The sequence below is a fragment of the Oncorhynchus tshawytscha genome, linkage group LG17 (assembly GCF_018296145.1).
Source record: "Oncorhynchus tshawytscha isolate Ot180627B linkage group LG17, Otsh_v2.0, whole genome shotgun sequence".
NCBI classification, from domain to species: domain Eukaryota; kingdom Metazoa; phylum Chordata; class Actinopteri; order Salmoniformes; family Salmonidae; genus Oncorhynchus; species Oncorhynchus tshawytscha.
In genome coordinates, this window is record NC_056445.1 from 21974228 (window position 1) to 21996970 (window position 22743).

At 43.3% G+C, this 22743-nt stretch overlaps 1 protein-coding gene across 8 annotated transcripts in view; it reads right to left on the minus strand.

The window, feature by feature from the left end:
• The window catches only part of LOC112217072 (aryl hydrocarbon receptor nuclear translocator-like protein 1), a 30372-nt gene that overhangs the window by 4585 nt on the left and 3044 nt on the right, over positions 1-22743 (minus strand). For 4 of the 8 annotated variants that reach the window (XM_024377339.2, XM_042300415.1, XM_024377334.2 and 1 more), the window contains exons 2-16: positions 18629-18827; positions 18484-18522; positions 18327-18368; positions 17501-17658; positions 17119-17207; positions 16331-16423; positions 15539-15656; positions 15043-15207; positions 14613-14844; positions 9569-9675; positions 9168-9315; positions 8446-8498; positions 8238-8349; positions 3350-3434; positions 2879-2984 (exon numbers count right to left, since the gene is read on the minus strand). In XM_024377339.2, coding sequence (XP_024233107.1) covers positions 2879-2984; positions 3350-3434; positions 8238-8349; positions 8446-8498; positions 9168-9315; positions 9569-9675; positions 14613-14844; positions 15043-15207; positions 15539-15656; positions 16331-16423; positions 17119-17207; positions 17501-17658; positions 18327-18368; positions 18484-18522; positions 18629-18827 — 1746 coding nt within the window. The remainder of the gene's footprint in view (positions 1-2878; positions 2985-3349; positions 3435-8237; positions 8350-8445; positions 8499-9167; positions 9316-9568; positions 9676-14612; positions 14845-15042; positions 15208-15538; positions 15657-16330; positions 16424-17118; positions 17208-17500; positions 17659-18326; positions 18369-18483; positions 18523-18628; positions 18828-22743) is intronic. The other 4 variants (XM_024377336.2, XM_024377333.2, XM_024377338.2 and 1 more) reach the window with 4 other exon arrangements.

Sequence of the window (22743 nt, forward strand, 5' to 3'; positions counted from 1 at the left end):
CACACTCACCTTTTTTTCTGCACCATTGGTTAGAGCCTGTAAGTAAGCATTTCACCTGTTGTATTCGGTGCATGTGACAAATAAACTTTGATTTGACTTGATTTTAATATATTTAAACTCAGTTTTTCACAATTCCTGACATTTAATCCTCGTAAATATTCCCTGTTTTAGGTCAGTTAGGATAACAACTTCATTTTAAGAATGTGAAACGTCAGTATAATAGAAGAGAGAATGATTTATTTCAGCTTTTATTTCTTTCATCACATTCCCAGTGTGTCAGAAGTTTGCATACACTCAATTAGTATTTGGTAGCATTGCCATTAAATTGATTAACTTTGGTCAAACGTTTCAGGTAGCCTACCACAAGCTTCCCACAATAAGTTGGGTGAATTTTGGCCCATTCCGATTGACAGAGCTGGTGGAACTGAGTCAGGTTTGTTGGCCTCCTTGCTTACACATGCTTTTTCAGTTCTGCCCACACATTTTCTATAGGATTGAGGTCAGGGCTTTGTGATGGCCACTCCAAGACCTTGACTTTGTTGTCCTTAAGCCATTTTGCCACAACTTTGGAAGTATGCTTGGGGTCATTGTCCATTTGGAAAACCCATTTGCAACCAAGCTTTAACTTCCAGACTGATATCTTGAGTTGTTGCTTCAATATATCCACATAATTTTCCTCCCTCAGGATGCCCTCTATTTTATGAAGTGCACCAGTCCCTCCTGCAGCAAAGCACCCCCACAACATGATGCTGCCACCCCGTGTTTCACAGTTGGGGTGGTGTTCTTCGGCTTGCAAGCCTCCCCCTTTTTCCTCCAAACATAACGACAGTCATTATGGCCAAACAGTTATATTTTTGTTTCATCAGACCAGAGAACATTTCTCCAAAAAGTATGATCTTTGTCCCTGTGTGCAGTTGCAAACCGTAGAATGGCTTTTTTATGGCAGTTTTGGAGCAGTGGATTCTTCCTTGCTGAGCGGCCTTTCAGGTTATGTCGATATAGGACTCGTTTTACTGTGGATATAGATTATTTCCTCCAGCATCTTCACAAGGTCTTTTGCTGATGTTCTGGGATTGATTTGCACTTTTCGTACCAAAGTACATTCATCTCTAGGAGACAGAACGTGTCTCCTTCCTGAGCGGTATGGCGGCTGCGTGGTCCCATGGTGTTTATACTTGCGTACTATTGTTTGTGCAGATGAACGTGGTTCCTTCAGGCCTTAGGAAATTGCTCCCAAGGATGAACCAGACTTGTGGAGGTCCATCATTTTTTTCGGAGGTCTTGGCTGATTTCTTTAGATTTTCCCATGATGTCAAGCAAAGAGGCACTGAGTTTGAAGATAGGCCTTGAAATACATCCACAGGTACACCTCCAATTGACTCAAATTATGTCAATTAGCATATAAGAAGTTTCTAAAGCCATCATTTTCTGGAATTTTCCAAGCTGTTTAAAGGCACAGTCAACTTGGTGTATGTAAACTTCTGACCCACTTTAATTGTGATCCAGTGAATTATAAGTGAAATAATCTGTCTGTAAACAATTGTTGGAAAAATGACTTGTGTCATGCAATCGGAGGGCCTGTTGTCTGGACCTCTGGCAGTCTCTATGGGAGTGCCATAGGGTTCAATTCTAGCGCCGACTCTTTTCTCTGTATTCATCAATGATGTCTCTCTTGCTGCTGGTGATTCGCTGATCCACCTCTATGCAGACGACACCATTCTGTATACTTCTGGCCCTTCTTTGGACACTGTGTTAACAAACCTCCAGATGAGCTTCAATGCCATACAACACTCCTTCCATGGACTCCAACTGCTCTAAAATGCAAGCAAAACTACATGTATGCTCTTCAACCGATCACTGATCAATGTTAGACTGTAAAACTCTCCTTCCAGACTCACATTAAGCATCTCCAATCCAAAATTAACTCTAGAATCAGCTTTCTATTTCGTAACAAAGCATCCTTCACTCATGCTACCAAACATACCCTCGTAAAACTGACTATCCTACATATCTTTGACTTCTGCGATGTCATTTACAAAATAGCCTCCAGCACTCTACTCAGCAAATTGGATGTAGTCTATCACAGTGCCATCCGTTTTGTCACCAAAGCACCATATACTACCCACCACTGCGACATGTATGTTCTCGTTGGCTGGCCCTCACTTCATATTCGTCGCCAAACCGACTGGCTCCAGGTCATCTATACGTTTTTGCTAGGTAAAGCCCGCCTTATCTCAGCTCACTGGTCACCATAGCAGCACCCACCCGTAGCATGCGCTCCAGCAAGTATTTTTCACTGGTCCTCCACAAAGCCAACTCCTCCTTTGGCCGCCTCTCCTTCCAGTTCTCTGCTGCCAATGACTGGAATGAATTGCAAAAATCACTGAAGCTAGAGTCTATATCTTCCTCACTAACTTTAAGCATCAGCTGTCAGAGCATCTTACCGATCACTGCACCTGTACACAGCCCATCTGTAAATAGCCCACCCAACTACCTCATCCCCATATTGTTATTCATTTTTTTGCTCCTTTGCACCCCAGGATCTCTACTTGCACATTCATATTCTGCACTATCACTCCAGTGTTTAATTGCTAAATTGTAATTATTTCACCACTATGTCCTATTTATTGCCTTACCTCCCTAGTATTACTACATTTGCACACACTGTATATAGATTTTTCTATTGTGTTATTGACTGTACATTTGTTTATCCCGTGTGTAACTCTGTGTTGTTTGTGTTGCACTTCTTTGCTTTATCTTGGCCAGGTCGCAGTTGTAAATGAGAACTTGTTCTCAACTGGCCTACCTGGTTAAATAAAGGCGAAATAAATGTTTTTAATAAAAAATGACTTTGTATAGGATTTTGAATGGTAACAACCTGTGTCCATATGTGTGTTGCTGCCAGCGTATGTGGCCCCCTTTGAAGCAGACTCTGATCCAGACTTGCTCACTGTATCAGAGTCAGTCACCTCCTCATTTGGCATCTGCAAGAGGACAAGTGGGTACATAATAATACAGAACATCTTTGCTCTATAGATTTTTTGATACAAAGTTCCATTCACAAAACAATTCAAGCGCACCTATTAAGACGGGTAATATTTACCCTGGTTATTGATAAGTTAAAGTACATCAAAATATTACAATCAGTTTAAAAGTTTGTAGTCTACGCAAGGCATATGTTCATAGGGAGTATCTAATGGGTTATGGTTGTGACCTGCATGTAAAAAACACCATACTCTCTCCCTTTATGCTGTAATGAAAATAGTTGTTTTTTTGTCAACATGCAACTACTGCCTAGGGCCCTAAAGACAATGTAGGATGAGAAGGGACATTAGGTATTGCGACTCACGTTGGCATGAGAAGAGACCATTGGAGACCTGTCCTGAGATGGACAGAAGGGACTGGAGGTTCCACTCGATGGAGAACAATTGACCCTGCACAGACACAGAGACATTGTCTATGCAACAGAGACATTTTGGCGGTGGAAGAAAGCAGAACAAATGTAACAAAATGTTCAGGAGCCAATAAAACAAAAAACGATGTAAGCTGACTGTACAAGTACCAGAAAGCTCTGTAAAAACAATGCTATTGAAAACAATTTTATTTTATTTATTTATTTATTTCACCTTTATTTAACCAGGTAGGCTAGTTGAGAACAAGTTCTCATTTGCAACTGCGACCTGGCCAAGATAAAGCATAGCAGTTCGACACATACAACAACACAGAGTTACACATGGAATGAACGAAACATACAGTCAATAATAGAGTAGAAAAAAGAAAACAAAGTCTATATACAGTGAGTGCAAAAAAGGTCAAATAAGGGAGTTAAGGCAATAAATAGGCCATGGTGGTGAAGTAATTACAATATGGCAATTAAACACTGGAATGGTAGATGTGCAAAAGATGGATGTGCAAGTAGAGATACTGTGGTGCAAAAGGAGCAAAATAAATAAATACAGTATGGGAATGAGGTAGTTAGATGGGCTGTATACAGATGGGCTATGTACAGGTGCAGTGATCTGTGAGCTGCTCTGACAGCTGGTTCTTAAAGTTAGTGAGGGAGATGGGAATCTCCAGCTTCAGTGATTTTTGCAGTTCGTTCCAGTCAGTGGCAGCAGAGAACTAGAAGGAAAGGCGACCAAAGGAGGAATTGGCTTTGGGGGTGACCAGTGAGATATACCTGCTGGAACGTGTGCTACGAGTGGGTGCTGCTATGGTGACCAGCGAGCTGAGATAGGGCAGGGCATTACCTAGCAGAGACTTGTAGATAACCTGTAGCCAGTGGGTTTGGCGACGAGTATGAAGCGAGGGCCAGCCAACGAGAGTGTACAAGTCACTGTGGTGGGTAGTATATGGGGCTTTGGTGACAAATGATGGCACTGTGATAGACTACATCCAGTTTGCTGAGTAGAGTGTTGGAGGCTATTTTGTAAATGACTGCTGAAGTCAAGGATATGTAGGATAGTCAGTTTTACGAGGGTATGTTTGGCAGCATGAGTGAAGGAGGCTTTGTTGCAAAATAGGAAGCCAATTCTAGATTTAATTTTGGATTGGAGATGCTTAATGTGAGTCTGGAAGGATAGTTTACAGTCTAGCTAGACACCTAGGTATTTGTAGTTATCCACCGATTCTAAGTCAGAGCCGTCCAGAGTAGTGATGCTGGATGGGCGGGCAGGTGCGGGCAATGATCGGTTGAATAGCATGCATTTAGTTTTATTTGCGTTTAAGAGCAGTTGGAGGCGACGGAAGGAGAGTTGTATGGCATTGAAGCTCGTCTGGAGGTTAGTTAACACAGTGTCCAAAGAAGGGCCAGAAGTATACAGAATGGTGTCATCTGCCTAGAGGTGGATTAGAGAATCGCCAGCAGCAAGAGCGACATCATTGATGTATACATAGAAGAGAGTCGGCCCGAGAATTGAACCCTGTGGCACCCCCATAGAGACTGCAAGAGGTCCGGACAACAGGCCCTCCGATTTGACACACTGAGCTCTATCAGAGTAGTAGTTGGTGAACCAGGCGAGGCAATCATTTGAGAAACCAAGGCTGTTTAGTCTGTCGATAAGAATGTGGTGACTGACAGAGTCGAAAGCCTTGGCCAGGTCGATGAATACAGCTGCACAGTAATGTCTCTTATCGATGGCGGTTATGATATCATTAAAGGACCTTGAGCGTGGCTGAGGTGCACCCATGACCAGCTCGGAAACCACATTGCATAGCGAAGAAGGTACGATGTGATTCAAAATGGTCAGTAATCTGTTTGTTAACTTGGCTTTCGAAGACCTTAGAGATGCAGGGTAGGATAGATATAGATCTGTAGCAGTTTGGGTCTAGAGTGTCTCCCCCTTTGAAGAGGGGGATGACCGCGGCAGCTTTCCAATCTTTGGGAATCTCAGACGATACAAAAGAGAGGTCGAACAGGCTAGTAATAGGGGTTGCAACAATTTCGGCAGATAATTTAAGAAAGAGAGGGTCCAGATTGTCTAGCCCGGCTGATTTGTAGGGGTTCAGATTTTGCAGCTGTTTCAGAACATCAGCTATCTGGATATGGGTGAAGGAGAAATGGTGGGGACTTGGGCGGGTTGCTGTGGAGGGTGCCGGGCAGTTGACCGGGGTAGGGGTAGGGGTAGCCAGGTGGAAAGCATGGCCAGCTGTAGAGAAATGCTTATTGAAATTCTCAATCATAGTGGATTTGTCGGTTGTAACAGTGTTTCCTAGCCTCAGAGCAGTGGGTAGCTGGGATGAGGTGCTCTTATTCTCCATGGACTTTACTGTGTCCCAGAACTTTTTTGAGTTTGTACTGCAGGATGCAAATTTCTGTTTAAAACAGTTAGCCTTAGCTTTCCTAACTGCCTGTGTATATTGGTTCCTAACTTCCCTGAAAAGTTGCATATCACAGGGGCTATTCGATGCTAATGCAGAACGCCACAGGATGTTTTTGTGCTGGTCAAGGGCAGACAGGTCTGGAGTGAACCAAGGGCTATATCTATTCCTGGTTCTACATTTTTTGAATGGGGCATGCCTATTTAAGATGGTGAGGAAGGCACTTTTAAAGAATAACCAGGCATCCTCTACTGTCGGGATGAGGTCAATGTCCTTCCAGGATACCCCGGCCAGGTCGATTAGAAAGGCTTGCTCGCAGAAGTGTTTTAGGGAGCGTTTGACAGTGATGAGGGGTTGTCGTTTGCTCGCAGACCCATTACGGATGCAGGCAATGAGGCAGTGATCGCTGAGATCTTGGTTGAAAACAGCAGAGGTGTATTTGGAGGGTGAGTTAGTTAGGATGATATTATGAGTGTGCCCGTGTTTACGGATTTGGGGTTATATCTGGTAGGTTCATTGATAAATTGTGTGAGATTGAGGGCATCAAGCTTAGATTGTAGGATGGCCGGGGTGTTAAGCATGTCACAGTTTAGGTCACCTAGCAGCACAAGCTCAGAAGATAGATGGGGGGCATTCAAATCACATATGGTGTCGAGGCCACAGCTGGGGGCAGAGGGTGGTCTATAGCAAGCGGCAACGGTGAGAGACTTGTTTCTGGAAAGGTTCATTTTTAGAAGTAGAAGCTCAAATTGTTTGAGTACAGACCTGGATAGTAAGACAGAACTCTGCAGGTTATCTTTGCAGTAAATTGCAACACCGCCCACTTTGGCAGTTCTATCTTGTCGGAAAATGTTATAGTTAGGAATGGAAATTTCAAGGTTTTTGGTGGTCTTCCTAAGCCAGCATTCAGACACGGCTAGGACATCCGGATTGGTGGAGTGTGCTAGGGCAGTGAATAAAACAAACTTGGGGAGGAGGCTTCTAATGTTAACATGCTTGAAACCAAGGCTTTTACGGTTGCAGAAGTCAACAAATGAGAGAGCCTGGGGGATGGGAGTGGAGTTAGACACTGCAGGGCCTGGATTAACCTCTACATCACCGGAGGAACAGAGGAGTAGTAGAATAAGGGTACGGCTAAAGGCTAACAGAACTGGACGCCTAGTACATTCAGAACAGAGAGTAAAAGGAGAAGATTTGGGCAAGGTAGAATATATTCAAGGCATAATGTACAGATAAAGGTATAGTAGGATGTGAATACAGTGGTGGTAAACCTGTGCATATAGTGGTAATGAAAGAGATATTGTCTCTAGAAATAGCATTTAAACCAGGTGATGTCACTGCGTGTGTGGTGGGTGGAACTAAATTGTTAGCCGAGGCGTGTTGAGCAGTGCTAGAGGCTCTACAGTGAAATAAAACAATAGTTACAAACCAGAACAGCAATCGACACGGCATGGTGACGTTAGGGAAAGGCATGCGTAGCCAGGTGATCATACAAGTCCAGTGCGTGGCTTCAAGCAGCTAGCGGCACGGGGCTAGCAGGCTAACAGAAAGGCCTTAGAGGGATGACGCGACGGAGGGAAGTCTGTTGTGCCCCCCTCGTGCAGTTACATCAGCGGACGGATCAGCAGGGCCGTGTGGTAAACCAGGCCAATTGGCAAAATATGTATAGTGGCTGAAGAAATATGTCCGAAGGGCCTCTTAAGTCAGCAGTCCAATGTGCTTAAGATAGCTAGCAGGCCGCAGATTAGCGGCTGTGCGTTCAGGGGTCGTTAGCTGCTATAATTCCAGGTGGGAAAAAAATATTTAAAATCATAATAAAAATGTTTAAAAAAAATTAAAAATAGGTTCAGAGCTTGCGGTAGGAATCCGGAGATATCGAGATGAATAAGTCCGACTAGCTCTGGTTTGAGTAACGCTGTACAGACTGGCGAGAGTTGTCCGGGATAAAGGTAGCTGATGACCGCTAGCCCATCAAATGTATTCGATGTGCCTCGTAAGCCAACAGTCCGTTGTGTTCTAGACAGCTAGCCTTCAGGGGATGTTAGCTGCGAAGGTCGGAAGGTGAGAAGCTTCAGAGCTTGCGATAGGAATCCGGGGACATGGAGAGAAAAAAATAGGTCCGGTATGCTCTGGTTGAATCGCGTTGTACAAAGGTCCGTCAGCTGGCTAGTTAGCTGGCTAGTTTATGTTGGAGAGATTCCAGTAAGAGGCAAAGAAAAATACGTTAGAGAAAAAGCAGGTCCACACCACATTGAGTGAGGCGGGTTGCAGGAGAGTATTTTGAAGTAAGGGTTTTGAAAAATATAAAAAGATATGCGAAGAAAAATATATATACATGGGACACGACAAGACGAAGGACAACTACGTCTGACTGCTACGCCATCTTGGATTACAATGCCATAATACATGCAACAAACCTGTTGGAGTCCAAGAGCTCATTTGCTATCTGGGTCCCTATGCTGCCAGCGTAGATCATAGTGGCCATGCCACTGGAGATGCCAGGGATAAGGATAGTACGTTTTCTCTCTTCTGTAACAGAGGGAGGGGTCAGGACAGTGAGCTGAGGTCGGTCAAAAACACCCAAACTATATCCAGAATGACCAGGACGAATATTCCTTTCCTTACCGTCCAACATCTTGGAGCTGCTCGGCTGTTCAGTTTCTGTGTGACCAGGTCCCCTGTGTGTGGAGAGGGAACAGACGACAAATCATTGTACATCCCTTGTAAGATGTCATTAGTACAACGCTGAGGACTCTCGAACAGCAGCTACATTTTGGGTCCAAAATGGGACAATTTTGACTGAAATTGTGTCTTGATTCGAAGCAGATAATTAAATTAAATGTATTTTTACTGAATATCATTATAGATTATTCAACCCACAATCTATTTTTTTTGTTATTGAATTTTACCCCTTTTTCTCCTCAATTTCATGGTGTCCAATTGTTTTAGTAGCTACTATCTTGTCTCATAGCTACAACTCCTGTCCTCCAATACACAACCCAACCAAGCCGCACTGCTTCTTAACACAGCGCGCATCCAACCCGGAAGCCAGCCGCACCAATGTGTCGGAGGAAACACCGTGCACCTGGCAACCTTGGCTAGTGCGCACTGCGCCCGGCTCGCCACAGGAGTCGCTGGTGCGCGATGAGACAAGGATATCCCTACCGGCCAAACCCTCCCTAACCCGGACGACGCTAGGCCAATTGTGCGTCGCCCCACGGACCTCCCGGTCGCGGCCGGTTACGACAGAGCCTGGGCGCGAACCCAGAGTCCCTGGTGGCACAGCAACCACTGCGCCACCCGGGAGGCCAACCCACAATCTAGACCTAATGTGAAAAGGCACTTACAAAACTCGGTTTGTTGACACAATAAACTCCACTTCTTTGGTCCAAGGGTTTATAAAACTAAACCACTGACTTTGAAGCATGACGAAGGAGCCAAGTTTTGTTTTGAACTTGTAGCAGCTGGTCTCAATCTTCTCTTTACTGCGGAGAACTGTTGAGACACAAAACAGCACCTCTATTACTGAAATGTGCTTGAGTCACCCCCCACCCCCAATAAAAAAACAAGTAATGCACAGGGTATTATGGTGTAATTACCATTTTACCATGCGACAAAGGTAAGAACCTGGTCATTTTCTGTAACCCGAAATAAAATTCATATCTGTTTGAGCACCCTGCACATCTGGAGAACATATGGTTCTCACCCATACGTAGATACGAAAGACAACCAAACTATTCTCCATTACCTTTCCTATGTGTCTCTGCGAGGTGTTGCAGGTCGTCCTGGTGGAAGTACTCATAACAAGACGTCCCCAGTAGTTCCTGTGGCAAGTAGCCCAGAACAGTAGTGGCTCTGAAGGACAGAAACAAGGATGCTGTTATTCTTTCTAAACCTTCTACAGTCCCAGGTTGATATCTTTTGTCCACTTACCAGCTCTAACTATGTACATCATTTCAGAAAGGCACAATAAATGCTAACTATAACCATCAATGTACATGATGCAGACTTTCTGTTTCTATGGAAAAGAGTAAATGGAATGATTGTCAAACATTCGACCACGTTAAAGTGAGCTTGGTTCTTGGTCTCTGAATTGGGATCAAATGCCAAAGTAGAAAGGATTTCACTCAAAAGTAACACAAATAAAATCACTTACAGATAATATGAATTATACTGTAAACATACAGTTGAAGTCGGAAGTTACCATACACTTGGGTTGGAGTCATTAAAACTTGTTTTTCAACCACTCCACACATTCCTTGTTAACAAACTATACTTTTGGCAAGTCGGTTAGGACATCTACTTTGTGCATGACAATTCATTTTTCCAACAATTGTTTACAGACAGATTATTTCACTTGTAATTCACTGTATCACAATTCCAGTGGGTCAGAAGTTTACATACACTAAGTTGACTGTGACTTTAAACAGCTTGGAAAATTCCAGAAAATTATGTTGTGGCTTTAGAAGCTTCCGATAGGCTAATTGACATCATTTGAGTCAATTGGAGGTGTACCTGTGGATGTATTTCAAGGCCTACCTTCAAACTCAGTGCCACTTTGCTTGACATCATGGGAAAATCAAAACAAATCAGCCAAAACCTTAGAAAAAAAATTGTAGACCTCCACAAGTCTGGTTCATCCTTAGGAGAAATTCCCAAACGCCTGAAGGTAACACGTTCATCTGTACAAACAATAGTACGCAAGTATAAACACCATGAGACCACACAGCCATCATACCGCTCAGGAAGGAGACGCATTCTGTCTCCTAGAGATGAATGTAGTTTGGTACGAAAAGTGCAAATCAATCCCAGAACAGCAGCAAAGGACCTTGTGAAGATGCTAGAAGAAACAGGTACAAAAGTGACTATATCCACAGTAAAACGAGTCCTATATCGACATAACCTGAAAGGCTGCTCAGCAAGGAAGAAGCCACTGCTCCAAAACCACCATAAAAAAGCAAGATTACGGGTTGCAACTGCACATGGGGACAGAGATCATACTTTTTGGAGAAATGTCCTCTGGTCTGATGAAACAAAAATAGAACTGCTTGGCCATAATGACCATCGTTATGTTTGGAGGAAAAGGGGGAGGCTTGCAAGCCGAAGAACACCATCCCAACCGTGAATCACGGGGGTGGCAGCATCATGTTGTGGGGGTGCTTTGCTGCAGGAGGGACTGGTGCTCGTGGAAATATTGAAGCAACATCTCAAGACATCAGTCAGGAAGTTAAGCTTGGTCGCAAATGGGTCTTCCAAATGGACAATGGCCACAAGCATACTTCCAAAGTTGTGGAAAAATGGCTTAGAGACAACAAAGTCAAGGTCTTGGAGTGGCCATCACAAAGCCCTGACCTCAATCCCATAGAACATTTGTGGGCAGAACTGAAAAGGCGTGTGCGAGCAAGGAAGCCTACAAACCTGACTCAGTTACACTTGCTCTGTCAGGAGGAATGGGCCAAAATTCACCCAACTTATTGTGTGAAGCTTGTGGAAGGCCACCTGAAACGTTTGACCCAAGCTAACCAATTTAAAAGGCAATGCTACCAAATACTAATTGAGTGTATGTAAACTTCTGACCCACTGAGAATGTGATGAAATAAATAAAAGGTGAAATAAATCATTCTCTACTATTATTCTGACATTTCACATTCTTAAAATAAAGTGGTGATCCTAACTGACCTGTCACGCCCTGACCTTAGAGATCCTTTATTCTCTATTTTGGGTTAGGTTGGGGTGTGACTAGGGTGGGCATTCTAGTTTTGTTATTTCTATGTTGGCCTGGTATGGTTCCCAGTCAGAGGCAGCTGTCTATTGTTGTCTCTGATTGGGGATCATATTTAGGCAGCCTTTTCCCACCTGTTTGTTGTGGGATCTTGTTTTTGTATTGTTGCCTTGAGCACGACAAAGTTGTACATTAGTTTCTTTTTTCTTTTTTGTGCCGGTTCTCATAATAAAAGATGATGAACCCAAACCACGCTGCATTTTGGTCCGATGTTTACAACGACGTTCGAGACAGAAGATCCCACCACCCACGGACCAAGCAGCGTGCCCAGGAGGAGCAGGGATCCTGGCCTGGGAGGAAAGCCAGGAGTGGAGGACATCCTGGACTTGGGACGAAATAATGGCAGGAGACAAAAGCCTGCCATGGAAGCAGGCGGAAGCATCGAAGGAGGGACAGCGACGACACTGGGGTACGTGGCCACGACGTAGGCCCAAGCAGCAGCCTCCAAACATTTTTTAGGGTGGGGTACATGGGGTGGTCGTCGACGCTGAGGGGTGAGTCAGAGACCATGGAGGAAGCGATGGAGAGATTGAGAGAAAATTAACGGAGGGGTGAGATAGAGACCTTCGAGGAGTGGTTGGCGAAATGTGAAGAGAATGAAGCGGAAGAGCTGTTGGTTTGGCTGGAGAGGCAAGACAGTCGCCCTGAGGAGCATATTAGCCGTGCAACCTGTGTCAGCTCCCCGTATTTGTCCTGAGGAGCATGTCATCTGTCCGGTACCATCTGTGCCGGCTCCACACACCAGGTCTCCAGGTCGCCTCCACAGCCCAGTACGTCCTGTGCCAGCTCTCCACACTTGCTTTGAGGAGCGTGTTATCGTTCCGGTACAATGTGTGCCGGTTCTATGCACTGTGTCTCCAGTGCGCCTCCACAGCCCGGTACGTCCTGTGCCAGCTCCCCGCACTTGCCGTGCTAAGGTTGTCATCTGTCCAGGACACGTTGTGCCAGCTCTACGTTCCAGACCTCTAGTGCGCCTTCACAGCCCAGTACGTCCTGTGCTGGCTCCACACTCTAGGCCTCCTGTGCGTCTCCCAAGGCCGGTACTTCCTGTGCCGGTACCACGCACCCGGCCTCCAGTGCGTCTCCCCAGCCTGGTACGCCCTGCGCCAGCTCCATGCTCCAGACCTCCTGCGCGTCTCCCCAGCCTGGTACGCCATGTCAGCTCCACGCAACAGGCCTCCAGCGACGGTCTGCAGTCCAGAGCCTCCAGTGACGGTCTGAAGTCCGGAGCCTCCAGTGACGGATCCATGGCCCGGGGCCTCCAGTGATGATCCATGGCCCGGAGCCTCCAGTGATGATCCATGGCCCGGAGCCTCCAGTGATGATCCATGGCCCGGAGCCTCCAGTGATGATCCATGGCCCGGGGCCTCCAGTGATGATCCATAGCCCGGGGCCTCCAGTGATGATCCATGGCCCGGAGCCTCCAGTGATGATCCATGGCCCGGAGCCTCCAGTGATGATCCATGGCCCGGAGCGTCCAGTGATGATCCATGGCCCGGAGCCTCCAGTGAGGGTTACTAGTCCAGAGCCTCGTGTGAGGGTTCCCAGTCCAGAGCCTAGTTTTGTTATTTCTATGTTGGCCTGGTATGGTTCCCAATCAGAGGCAGCGGTCTATCGTTGACTCTGATTGGGGATCATATTTAGGCAGCCTTTTCCCACCTGTTTGTTGTGGGATCTTGTTTTTGTATTGTTGCCTTTGAGCACGACAAAGCTGCACGTTAGTTTCTTTGCTCTTTATTGTTTTTTGTGCCGGTTCCCATAATAAAAGATGATGAACCCAAACAACGCTGCATTTTGGTCCGATGCTTACAACGACGTTCGTGACATGACCTAAGACAGGGAATTTTTACTAGGATTAAATGTCAGGAATTGTGAAACTAAGTTTAAATGTAGTTGGCTAAGGTGTATGTAAACTTCCGACTTCAACTGTAAATCAAACAGGACTGACGCCTTCAATGCACTCTCTTGGTCAGAAGATCTCACCACCAGTGTTACATTTTAGGACAGCCTGGGTCACAATAACAAATCCACATATGTGAAAGGGCTCCTGTTGTGAAATGGAGCTGCCTATTTGACAATTGATAAGTTAGAAGGTCTTTATCTTGACATGCTTACTATATAAAAAAATATATTTCCAACACAATGTTCCAAGTAAACATTTTTCAATTTATAATCTGTATTTCAAACCAATAGTATTAGTATTGTACTGTTGCCATCTCTTGAAATAATCAGTACAGTCATCTCTTCAAGGGCTATATTGTCTCATTTGGAATGCATTCAGACCAGTTGCTGGAAAACTTGGGGTAGCCCCATTACACTTACAGCCACTGTGGTATGGGTAGGGGGTGCCATGGCAAACCCTATCCAAGATGACTGCCTGCCAGGCCTGCCTTAACCAACGTCATTGCTTTTCTCTTTATTTGTTTCTTTCTTTCGCTGTTAATACAAGCACAGGTTGGGTTACCCAGGGTATAACTGTAATGTTAACCAAGGCCAATTTAACTTAGCCTTGGCTAACATTACAGTATGTATCAAAACATACTCAACTCAGCTGAAAGAGAATCTGAACAAAACTCTGAGAACAATACTCTATGAAAGTTACCAGGAAGTGACTGCCCCTCAGCCTTGTAGTTTAAAAAAACTTTTGTAGGCTTTTTGAATGGTCTTCAATGGGCAAAAACGTAGTGCAATGGTCTTAAGTGCAAAAACTCAGTAAAAACAAATAACTGTATATACTGTATATATTACGGATTTGATTATATAATCGGTAAGCCTGTTCAAAAGATTAGCGGACTTGATCCAGAAGTAAATCGAAAGGGGCGGTTACTTTCACAGGGTATAGATTCAGTTTTATATTCCTCGCAGTGTTTTTCACCACGTGAAGGCTATGCCCACAATGCCCCCTTATGAACAGTATTGGTTCAAAATTATGCCAACACTTGCCAAGAATATTTAATAATGAGCGAAAATCGCAAAAAGGTTTGAGGAGGGGATAAGAGAGACAACTTACTGTTGGTCTACGAAGATGAACTTGCCGTCAATTGCAAAGCGAGTGACAAACTGGGTGGGTTTGACCTTGATCTCTCGTGAGGGCTGACAGGCATTGTTAGGGTGAACGCGGCACACAGCAACCAGGCAGGACAGATGGGAGGACTCGTTATCATCGCTCTCAGCATCCAGCTGGGTGGAGGGCCAACTCCGCATGTAACCAGTGCAATGGACAGTGCAGTATCGTTGAGACTCTACAGGGGGAGACAGTGTACATAAAACTTGTGTTTACACTTAACCCCTACATGCAATTCCAATCAAGGCCCTATCAGGTCTAACCTCAGTGAGGTGGAATCAAGAAAAATAAATTGTACTTCTGGGTTGATGACCACCACGTTTCGCTCTGTTCTGACGATGTATTTAGTGAAGGTGTCTCTGCATGGCTCTCTCACCCTTTTTCTTGGAGCTGCTGTGCTGGATGGTTTTGTCTTCTGTCTTCATAACTGTTCTGCTGTGCTTCATGCGGCAGAAGAAGGAGCGCCGTGCCCCTGTACACAGTTGAACTGCTCCCACAGGAAGGTCCTGCACCTGTAACCCTGCTAAAGAACCGGGAGAGCCTATGATCCAACAACATCATATTATATTTACAATATTAAAAAACACATTGAAGACGGAACATAAAAAGAAAGTGACTGTGACCTCAAAAGAGAACGAGGGCAAAGTGGAAACCAGTAAAGCAACAACAAACAGAACCCAGCCTCTCTGCTCTTTCCCCTGTGCTAATAGAACTGAGATAAAAGCTGCAACTTTCTTTAAAGTAATACCGTTATAGTGGTGACATAGCTTTAACTGAATCTCAACAAGACACAAACAAATCAAAACACAGAGAGAAATAGATATGAAAATCCCAGCAACAGATACATTTAAATAAAGTCTTTGCAGACTTACTTTTGGCATCTATGAGCCGTTCACGAGGGTATAATCCTGAGGCTGACAGCTGCTCTTTCACTTTACTAATGTCCTTCGGGTGGACATAATCAAAAAGACTCTGTCCAATTAGTTCCAACTGTAAACAAAAACAGCACTTTAATTATCAGAACCAAAATATTCATCTCAGAACCTGGAACCAAATCTTGTGTGAGCTAGCTAGCTAGCCAACTATACTTCTGAACTAGGGGAAACAAATGATTCAGATCCCCACTTCAGATCCACCTGAACTTTCTGGTTAAACCTCCGGTCTCCACTTCAAGCATCATCTCCACAATATAAAGCATGAAACAGATTCAGGTACAACTTTACTATAGTACAGAAATTCTAAGGTATTAAAAGGGAATTTCAGTATTTTACATTTTGATGTTAGATAGTTCCTCACCATGTAAGTGGTCTATGGGCCAGGAGAATATATAATCCATGGTTCAGTTTTCTTTAGACAGCCACTACAAACGTCAGCTAACTTTAGCCATCACTAGCTAACAATCAATGAGAGTGGTAGGGGCATGGGGTGCCTGTTACAAATGGCCAAAGAAAACCAAACCATGGAACTAAATGAATGGAATAAACACTGTTAAGTAATGGACTTTTCCTAAAGCTGTCATTGAGAGTATTTAAGTGGATAACAGATAGGATTGAGTGATAGTGACATTGTTGGAATCCACCTCAATAAGCTGAAAGCCAAGGTATATCAGACCGTATACCACACCCGCTCGGGCTTTATTGCTTAAGTATAACCAGTTCACTGACCCGACTGTAGTTGAGAAACTTGGAGACGGATTCTGAGGTAAAGAGGATCTTCCCCCTGTCACAACTCACCACGAACAGGAACCCATCTGCAGCCTGGGGAAATGAGACATGGCACGACCTCAATATATTTCATTCTGGGTCCATGAAAACACTGAAACTGCTACAGTGTATAAACCATCTGTGTGTATCTACTCTCTCTGTTTACTCTAAAATGGCTGACTCTGTGTGACAAACATGCACACTTGTGGGAGATCAGAGCTGGCACAGGTTAAACAACAGAACACTCCAAGCGAGGGGAAAGAACTGGCTATTTCTATATGATTTAATTCTACATAGAATTGAGCGGTTGACACATCCTGTTCTAATTAGGGATAAAGAGTAAAGTTAGTTGGTAACTGAATGGAAAAATACCAGAGGGTATACTGTGTTACTGTCCAAAAAATAAAGTGTATACTTAGTCTGAAGAAGAAACATGCCCACCACACTCTCATAACTTTGGATAAAATGCAGCACTTTGAAAATAAAAACCACACAATTGTAGATTTCACCTCATCATTGTAATCTGAAAGGAATAACCCTAGGTCACTATATTATTGGTTAATATTATATTTCCCATATCAATACCAAAATGATCAGCTATTTTTGGAGCCTAGAAGACACACAAGAAAACACACAAGAACTGTAAATTGACACACCAAATAATCCTGTCCCACTGTTGTGACTGCTGCCACAATACCAAATGGGATTGATCTTGGTTGATTGGAGAAAGAGATTGAAGGGCGGCCTACCGTGAGCACCAGGTGCTTGAGATCATCCTGAGGCAGAAATGAAGGCTTGCGTTTGTAGTTAACATCAGTAAAGGAACTGCTGGCACCTGCTGACGAGACGAACACAGCACTGAGCTGTTGTCTGTGTTGTACCTGTCCCTTAGGAGCTTGACATTTCTATCATAAATTGAGTTACAAATATATAGAAATATTACATCTATATTATCAGCAATGAACCAAGCTATTTGTGCACAGCTGTGTATTTTGCCGCCACAATGTGTCCTAGGCTGTTACTGCATTAGTATAGCTTCATGAGACCTACCTTAAAGAGATGTGTGGTGCTGCACAGATTGCCTGGTGTGATACTGTATTGTAGGGGCAGTTTTGGGATGATGAGGCCTACCTTTCAGGGCTTTCAGATGCTGTACAGCCATTCGCAGAACCGTGAGTTTGTCAAGCTTTTTGGCCATGGGGTTCCATGAGGGGATCATGGCTGACAGCTCGTCAATAAGGGTGTTCATTTTGTCCCTCCGCCGCTTTTCAATTTGGCTGTGTGGCTCCCTGTGAGTGAGGGCACAAATACACTTATTTGTCTCTCTCACACACTTAAGTATACAGGTGTCTGATGGGTTGCTATCAAGTCAGCATGATATCATTTATAAAAGCAACAACACATGAAAGGGTGTGTGTTATTGTTATTATTGGCTTTATGTTGATGTGGTTGCTCGCATCGTACCAGCCTCAGTATTAGTATTACTAATACTGTAGTATTATGTCATATATAATATTAAAGTATCCTCCTGTTTGTTAAAGCAAGTTCAGTCAAAAATTGGATTTTCCTGTGTTTTATATATATTTCCACAACATGATGTTGGAATAATACTGTGAAATGTATGATAATACCCTTTTAGTGTAAGAGTTGTTTGAAATGACATCCTGAAATTTCAGCCAGTTTTGGTGGGATGGAGTTTTGGCCTGCCTGGTGAATCTGCCAAACTGCTCGTTTTCAGTTTTCCCCTGGACCACTCTCAGACAGTCCTAGCGAAATTCTTGCTCGAGAAATTGTTCTTGCTAAGAAGCTATTTGTGTTTCTTTTCGACCATGTTGATTGAAAACAGTCAAAGTAAGGTACTTAATTGTTACCCAGAAGTGATTTGATTTTTAAATGGCTGCATTGGCCTTTAACTCCCTATCAATATACCAAATTAATATGTATGCCAGGCTCTTACCTGAACCATTTTATTTTCACCTGTTGATCATCATCTTCCGATCTGAATTGGAATGGGAAATAGTTATGATAATTTAAAATGATTCATTTTAGCACTTGGCCTGGCTCTGAGAGATTATTGCTGAAATAAAATTCATTGCTAAAGAATCTTCAATTACCTGCTCTGTTGCTCCTCTATTTGAGCATCACCATTTTCCCTGCAAGACATGGAGAACACAACATATAAGTCCACCGGGTAAGAGACAAACATAAGAATGTTATTTTTATGCTGCTTTGTGAAAGGTGAGGTCTCTCTGCTCTTACCTGTTATCTAGATCCCCCTTCCGTTTCCTAGACAGCTCTTGGATTGGCATGGCTCCTGCCTTGTGGGGGGTTATGACATCAGGCATGGCTCCTGCCTTGTGGGGGGTTATGACATCAGGCATGGCTCCTGCCAGGTGGGGCGTTATGACATAAGGCCGAGAAACAGGAAGGCTATTGGTTTCTCCTAACTGCAAGGGTCCTAAACCACAGGCACAAGAACCATACAAAACTGACACATTAGCTTTGATTACTCATCATTTGTAATTCACCTACGGTCAAATCAATGCATTATTGTAGCACTGACACTATTACGGAGGCCTAGAGACAAAATGGGTTGGTGTTTTGTTTTATTCCCCAGATTTTATATTTGCCAATGTTGAAAACCTCCATGAAGAACATTCACATATCCCCGATAATCAACTGAAACCCTCAACTGAGGACTGAGAAAATAAAATAACGAATGAATGCAGTTACTTGCTTTCCCCAGAAGATGGTCCAAATACCAACTCAATGGATGTTGACCTCAAGCATCCCATACAACGTTCCAACCATGTGTATCACTCACTACAAGCTGCCTGGGAGTGTGCAAAATATTGTGTAAAAAGTTTCAAAATAAAAAGAATTTTAAACCGTCTTATAAATATAAATGTTCTTGTGTTGATCAGTCACATGATACGCATGTATGCACTAACTAACATCCACTTGAAAGGACTGTAAATAAACTCTCAATTGTAAGCCCATTGACAAATGTTCCTCAGTGTACATTAGTTTTAAGTTCAGCTAACTGGAAATGGCCTTACATCTTGTAACTGATCATCTTGAAAGCCATAAACCTGGCAGGTGAGGTGAATGAACTCTCCAACCTAAATCTGCCGACCAGACACCAACCACTGGCAGACATTTTCTCCCCCGGCTGTCGTGCAGCACGTGATGAGTACCATAAGAGGGCGTCTAACCACTGGCTTTGTCCCAGTTTTCCCCCAGCATGTGTTTGACGTGATAGTTTCTGCTATCGCCTTACCTCACTGCTCACTACTGTAACATTGACCTACTTCACGCACGACTCCCCATTCTACTTTAAGCTGTGACATTTTATTTTAAATATTGTTTAAAAGGTGGAAGATGTTTTGGGATTCTAATGCTTCTAATGTAACAAATGTTTATAAATAATGGTTAATGAACTAGGCTATATCTAGGATTTTGGGGGTAATTTCTGGCATTGAGGTGGAATGCTGAAACTATTCCAGCCTTGCCTTCTCTCTTCCTTTTCCTGCAGGCATCTCACAAAGCATGAGAAACTGTAGTAGCATAAAAGCAAAACAAGTGGAAATATTCCACAGGTAGAGAGATGGTAGTGGAACTACCGTAATTTTGCTAATTCTGTAGTTGTATCATCATGTAGGGATAATCTTCATTTAGTTATTTTTCAATTTTCATGAAAATAGTTAAGGCAAATCTGACTACATTTGTTGCCCAATCAATTAGAAACATTGTGGCTTTTGGATGTTTGACAAAGACAGTGAGTAGCTCAGGGGGTGAGGTAAATTTAGAATGCTTTGATACATTAACATTTATTAACTGAAAATGGATATAAATTAGAATATCATACATTTCATAAAATCCAACACAATTGTAAAGGGAAGAGTGGAGATCCCTATTTTGCAGTAACTAACTAAAGGGGAAGACAAATGTCATATCAAATACAATTAGGTAGTTATGTGGGGAAATGGTTGTGCTACACATTCATTTGGTTGACCTACTTCGGATCAAAGTTCATCAAGGAACCGGAGAAACCCCTGGTAAATACGCAGCAGTCATTTCCTGGCTAAGCCAGCCTCTCTCCATGTCTTCTCCTACTGTTGTGCCTTTGAACAAGACAGTTAACCCTTATATGCTCAGTGTGGTTCCAACCCCTTAGTGTGTATGTGTCTTAGGGGGATTGGGATACAAGCAGAAACTAATTTCTGTTCACTGAAAGAAAAAATTGACAGTATTCTTCTTAAATGTTGATCCAGTTCTTGTCGCTAAATAGGAGATGCAGAGAAACACAAACTCACTGACAACTGGGAACCAGACATCAACAAGTTCCCTGGTTGTGCACGACATGAGTGGGTGGTGCAGAAACCAGGTAAATTGAATCACCTTGAATGATACACTAAATTACACCTGGCTTCCCAAGTGATGACTGTATAGCAAGTGAGGCTTGTGTGACGGAGTGAGAAGCCTCTGCATTGGAGCTTGATAATGCAGCCGCTAAACCTTCCTTGGGTGATGCTCTCTCCTGGCTGGATAAATGTGGCGAGGATCGCACTACTCCATTGGACCAAGTCTTCAGCTGATGATGAAAACCCTGGCAGTCACAGCCCATATAAATGAATGGCCCCTCAAAAGGACTCTCCCTCCTCAGATGAGCTTCCTGTGGCTGGTGCCTCATAATAAACCTCCCCTATTCCTCACTACTCACCTGCCACTCTCACATAAGAACTCGCTCTCACACAAGAACCCCAGTGTGTTGATAGGGTCATTGGTACAACTAGAACATTCATGTCTAAAAGTTGATTAGACAGCACAGCAGTATGATGTTGTTATGACAGTATATAGTTATTGCAGTATGAAGTTATAGCAGTATCTAGTTAAGCCAGTATCTAGTTAAGACAGTATGACGTTATGGCAGTATCTAGTTAAGGCAGTATATAGTTAAAGCAGTATTGGTGAGTATCCGAGTTCAGATTCCCTATTATATTCACTGAAAAAAACGCATGTAGTTTATCACCTGATAAGCTAGTAATTAGTATAAGTACCCTTTTTTATATTACACACATCTTTCTCCGTTCAAATTCTATATTATACTTGTAGGAAATCGTAGACACCCGATAGGCTAGTTATTAGTGTCCAGGTTTACATTATGCACTTTATTCTCATCTCCCCATCATAACCTCTCATGGAAAAAGGGAGGTTCCAGTGAAGTTGTCCTGCACAAACGTCTTCATTAATCTTACATGTAAAAGCCTAGAAGTAATTATTGGTTAATCATTAATTTATTTAACTAGGCAAGTCAGTTAAGAACAAATTCTTATTTTCAATAACAGCGGTTTAACTGCCTTGTTCAGGCGCAGAACAGCAGATTTGTACCTTGTCAGCTTGGGGATTCGATCTTGCAACCTTTCAGTTACTAGTCCAACGTTCTAACCACTAGGCTACCTGCTTCCCTGGCAAATTATGGCTAATCATACCTCCTTGTGTTTGCACATTTTCTGTCAGAGGAATGTTAGCTTTACACTTCCATTCATTTAAGGAAGATTATTTTCAGATAATAAAAACAGTTCCAATCCTTTGGCCGTCTTTTAAGCCAACAAAAGAAAGGCAACTCTACACCTGTCACACTGGCCAATCTGACAAGTTCACCTGAGGACAGCCATTCCCCTTTCACTCCCACAGGAATCGCCCCACCCCCACACCGACCTCTGCATTGGTTTTGAATAATACTAGGGGCCAGACAAAACGGCAATATCATGTTGGACACATGCATACATGAGGTACAATACTAAGAAAGAGGGCTGACAGTAGAATACATTTTGTTTATTCAATATACAAAACAGAGGGAATACATCTTGTAATGGAGGAATCTATGCTATTCAGGCAAACTAAGGTTGACTGTTGGCAATACGGTTTTAACAATTGGTTGCCTAACAGAGTGCTATGTAATACATTATTTCCTCTGTCCAGTCTCTTTATATGTTCCTGTGTAACGTTTGTCATCCTAGAACACCTTTAGGTCTGGTACTACTTTAAGTTCAATAATTATTAAGGTCAGGAATAAATAAATAAATATTGTTACAGTAATTGGTTGATAAGCCTACAACACTATTAAGAATTGTCAACCTATGTCCAGAGCAAGACTGTCAGTAGTCTCCCAACAAGGATAATGTTGTTATTGAAAAAGGAAAGTCACACCATATTTGCTTATTGTGCCCCTTTGCATTTCATATTGTTAACGTGAAACTATAGTCCTATATAAACCAACCCAGGACATGTTATTGGGGTATGATGGTAATGCATAAAGACTAGAGGCAAGATAAAAACAATCCCAAGTGTTGCAGCGATTGACCTACAGT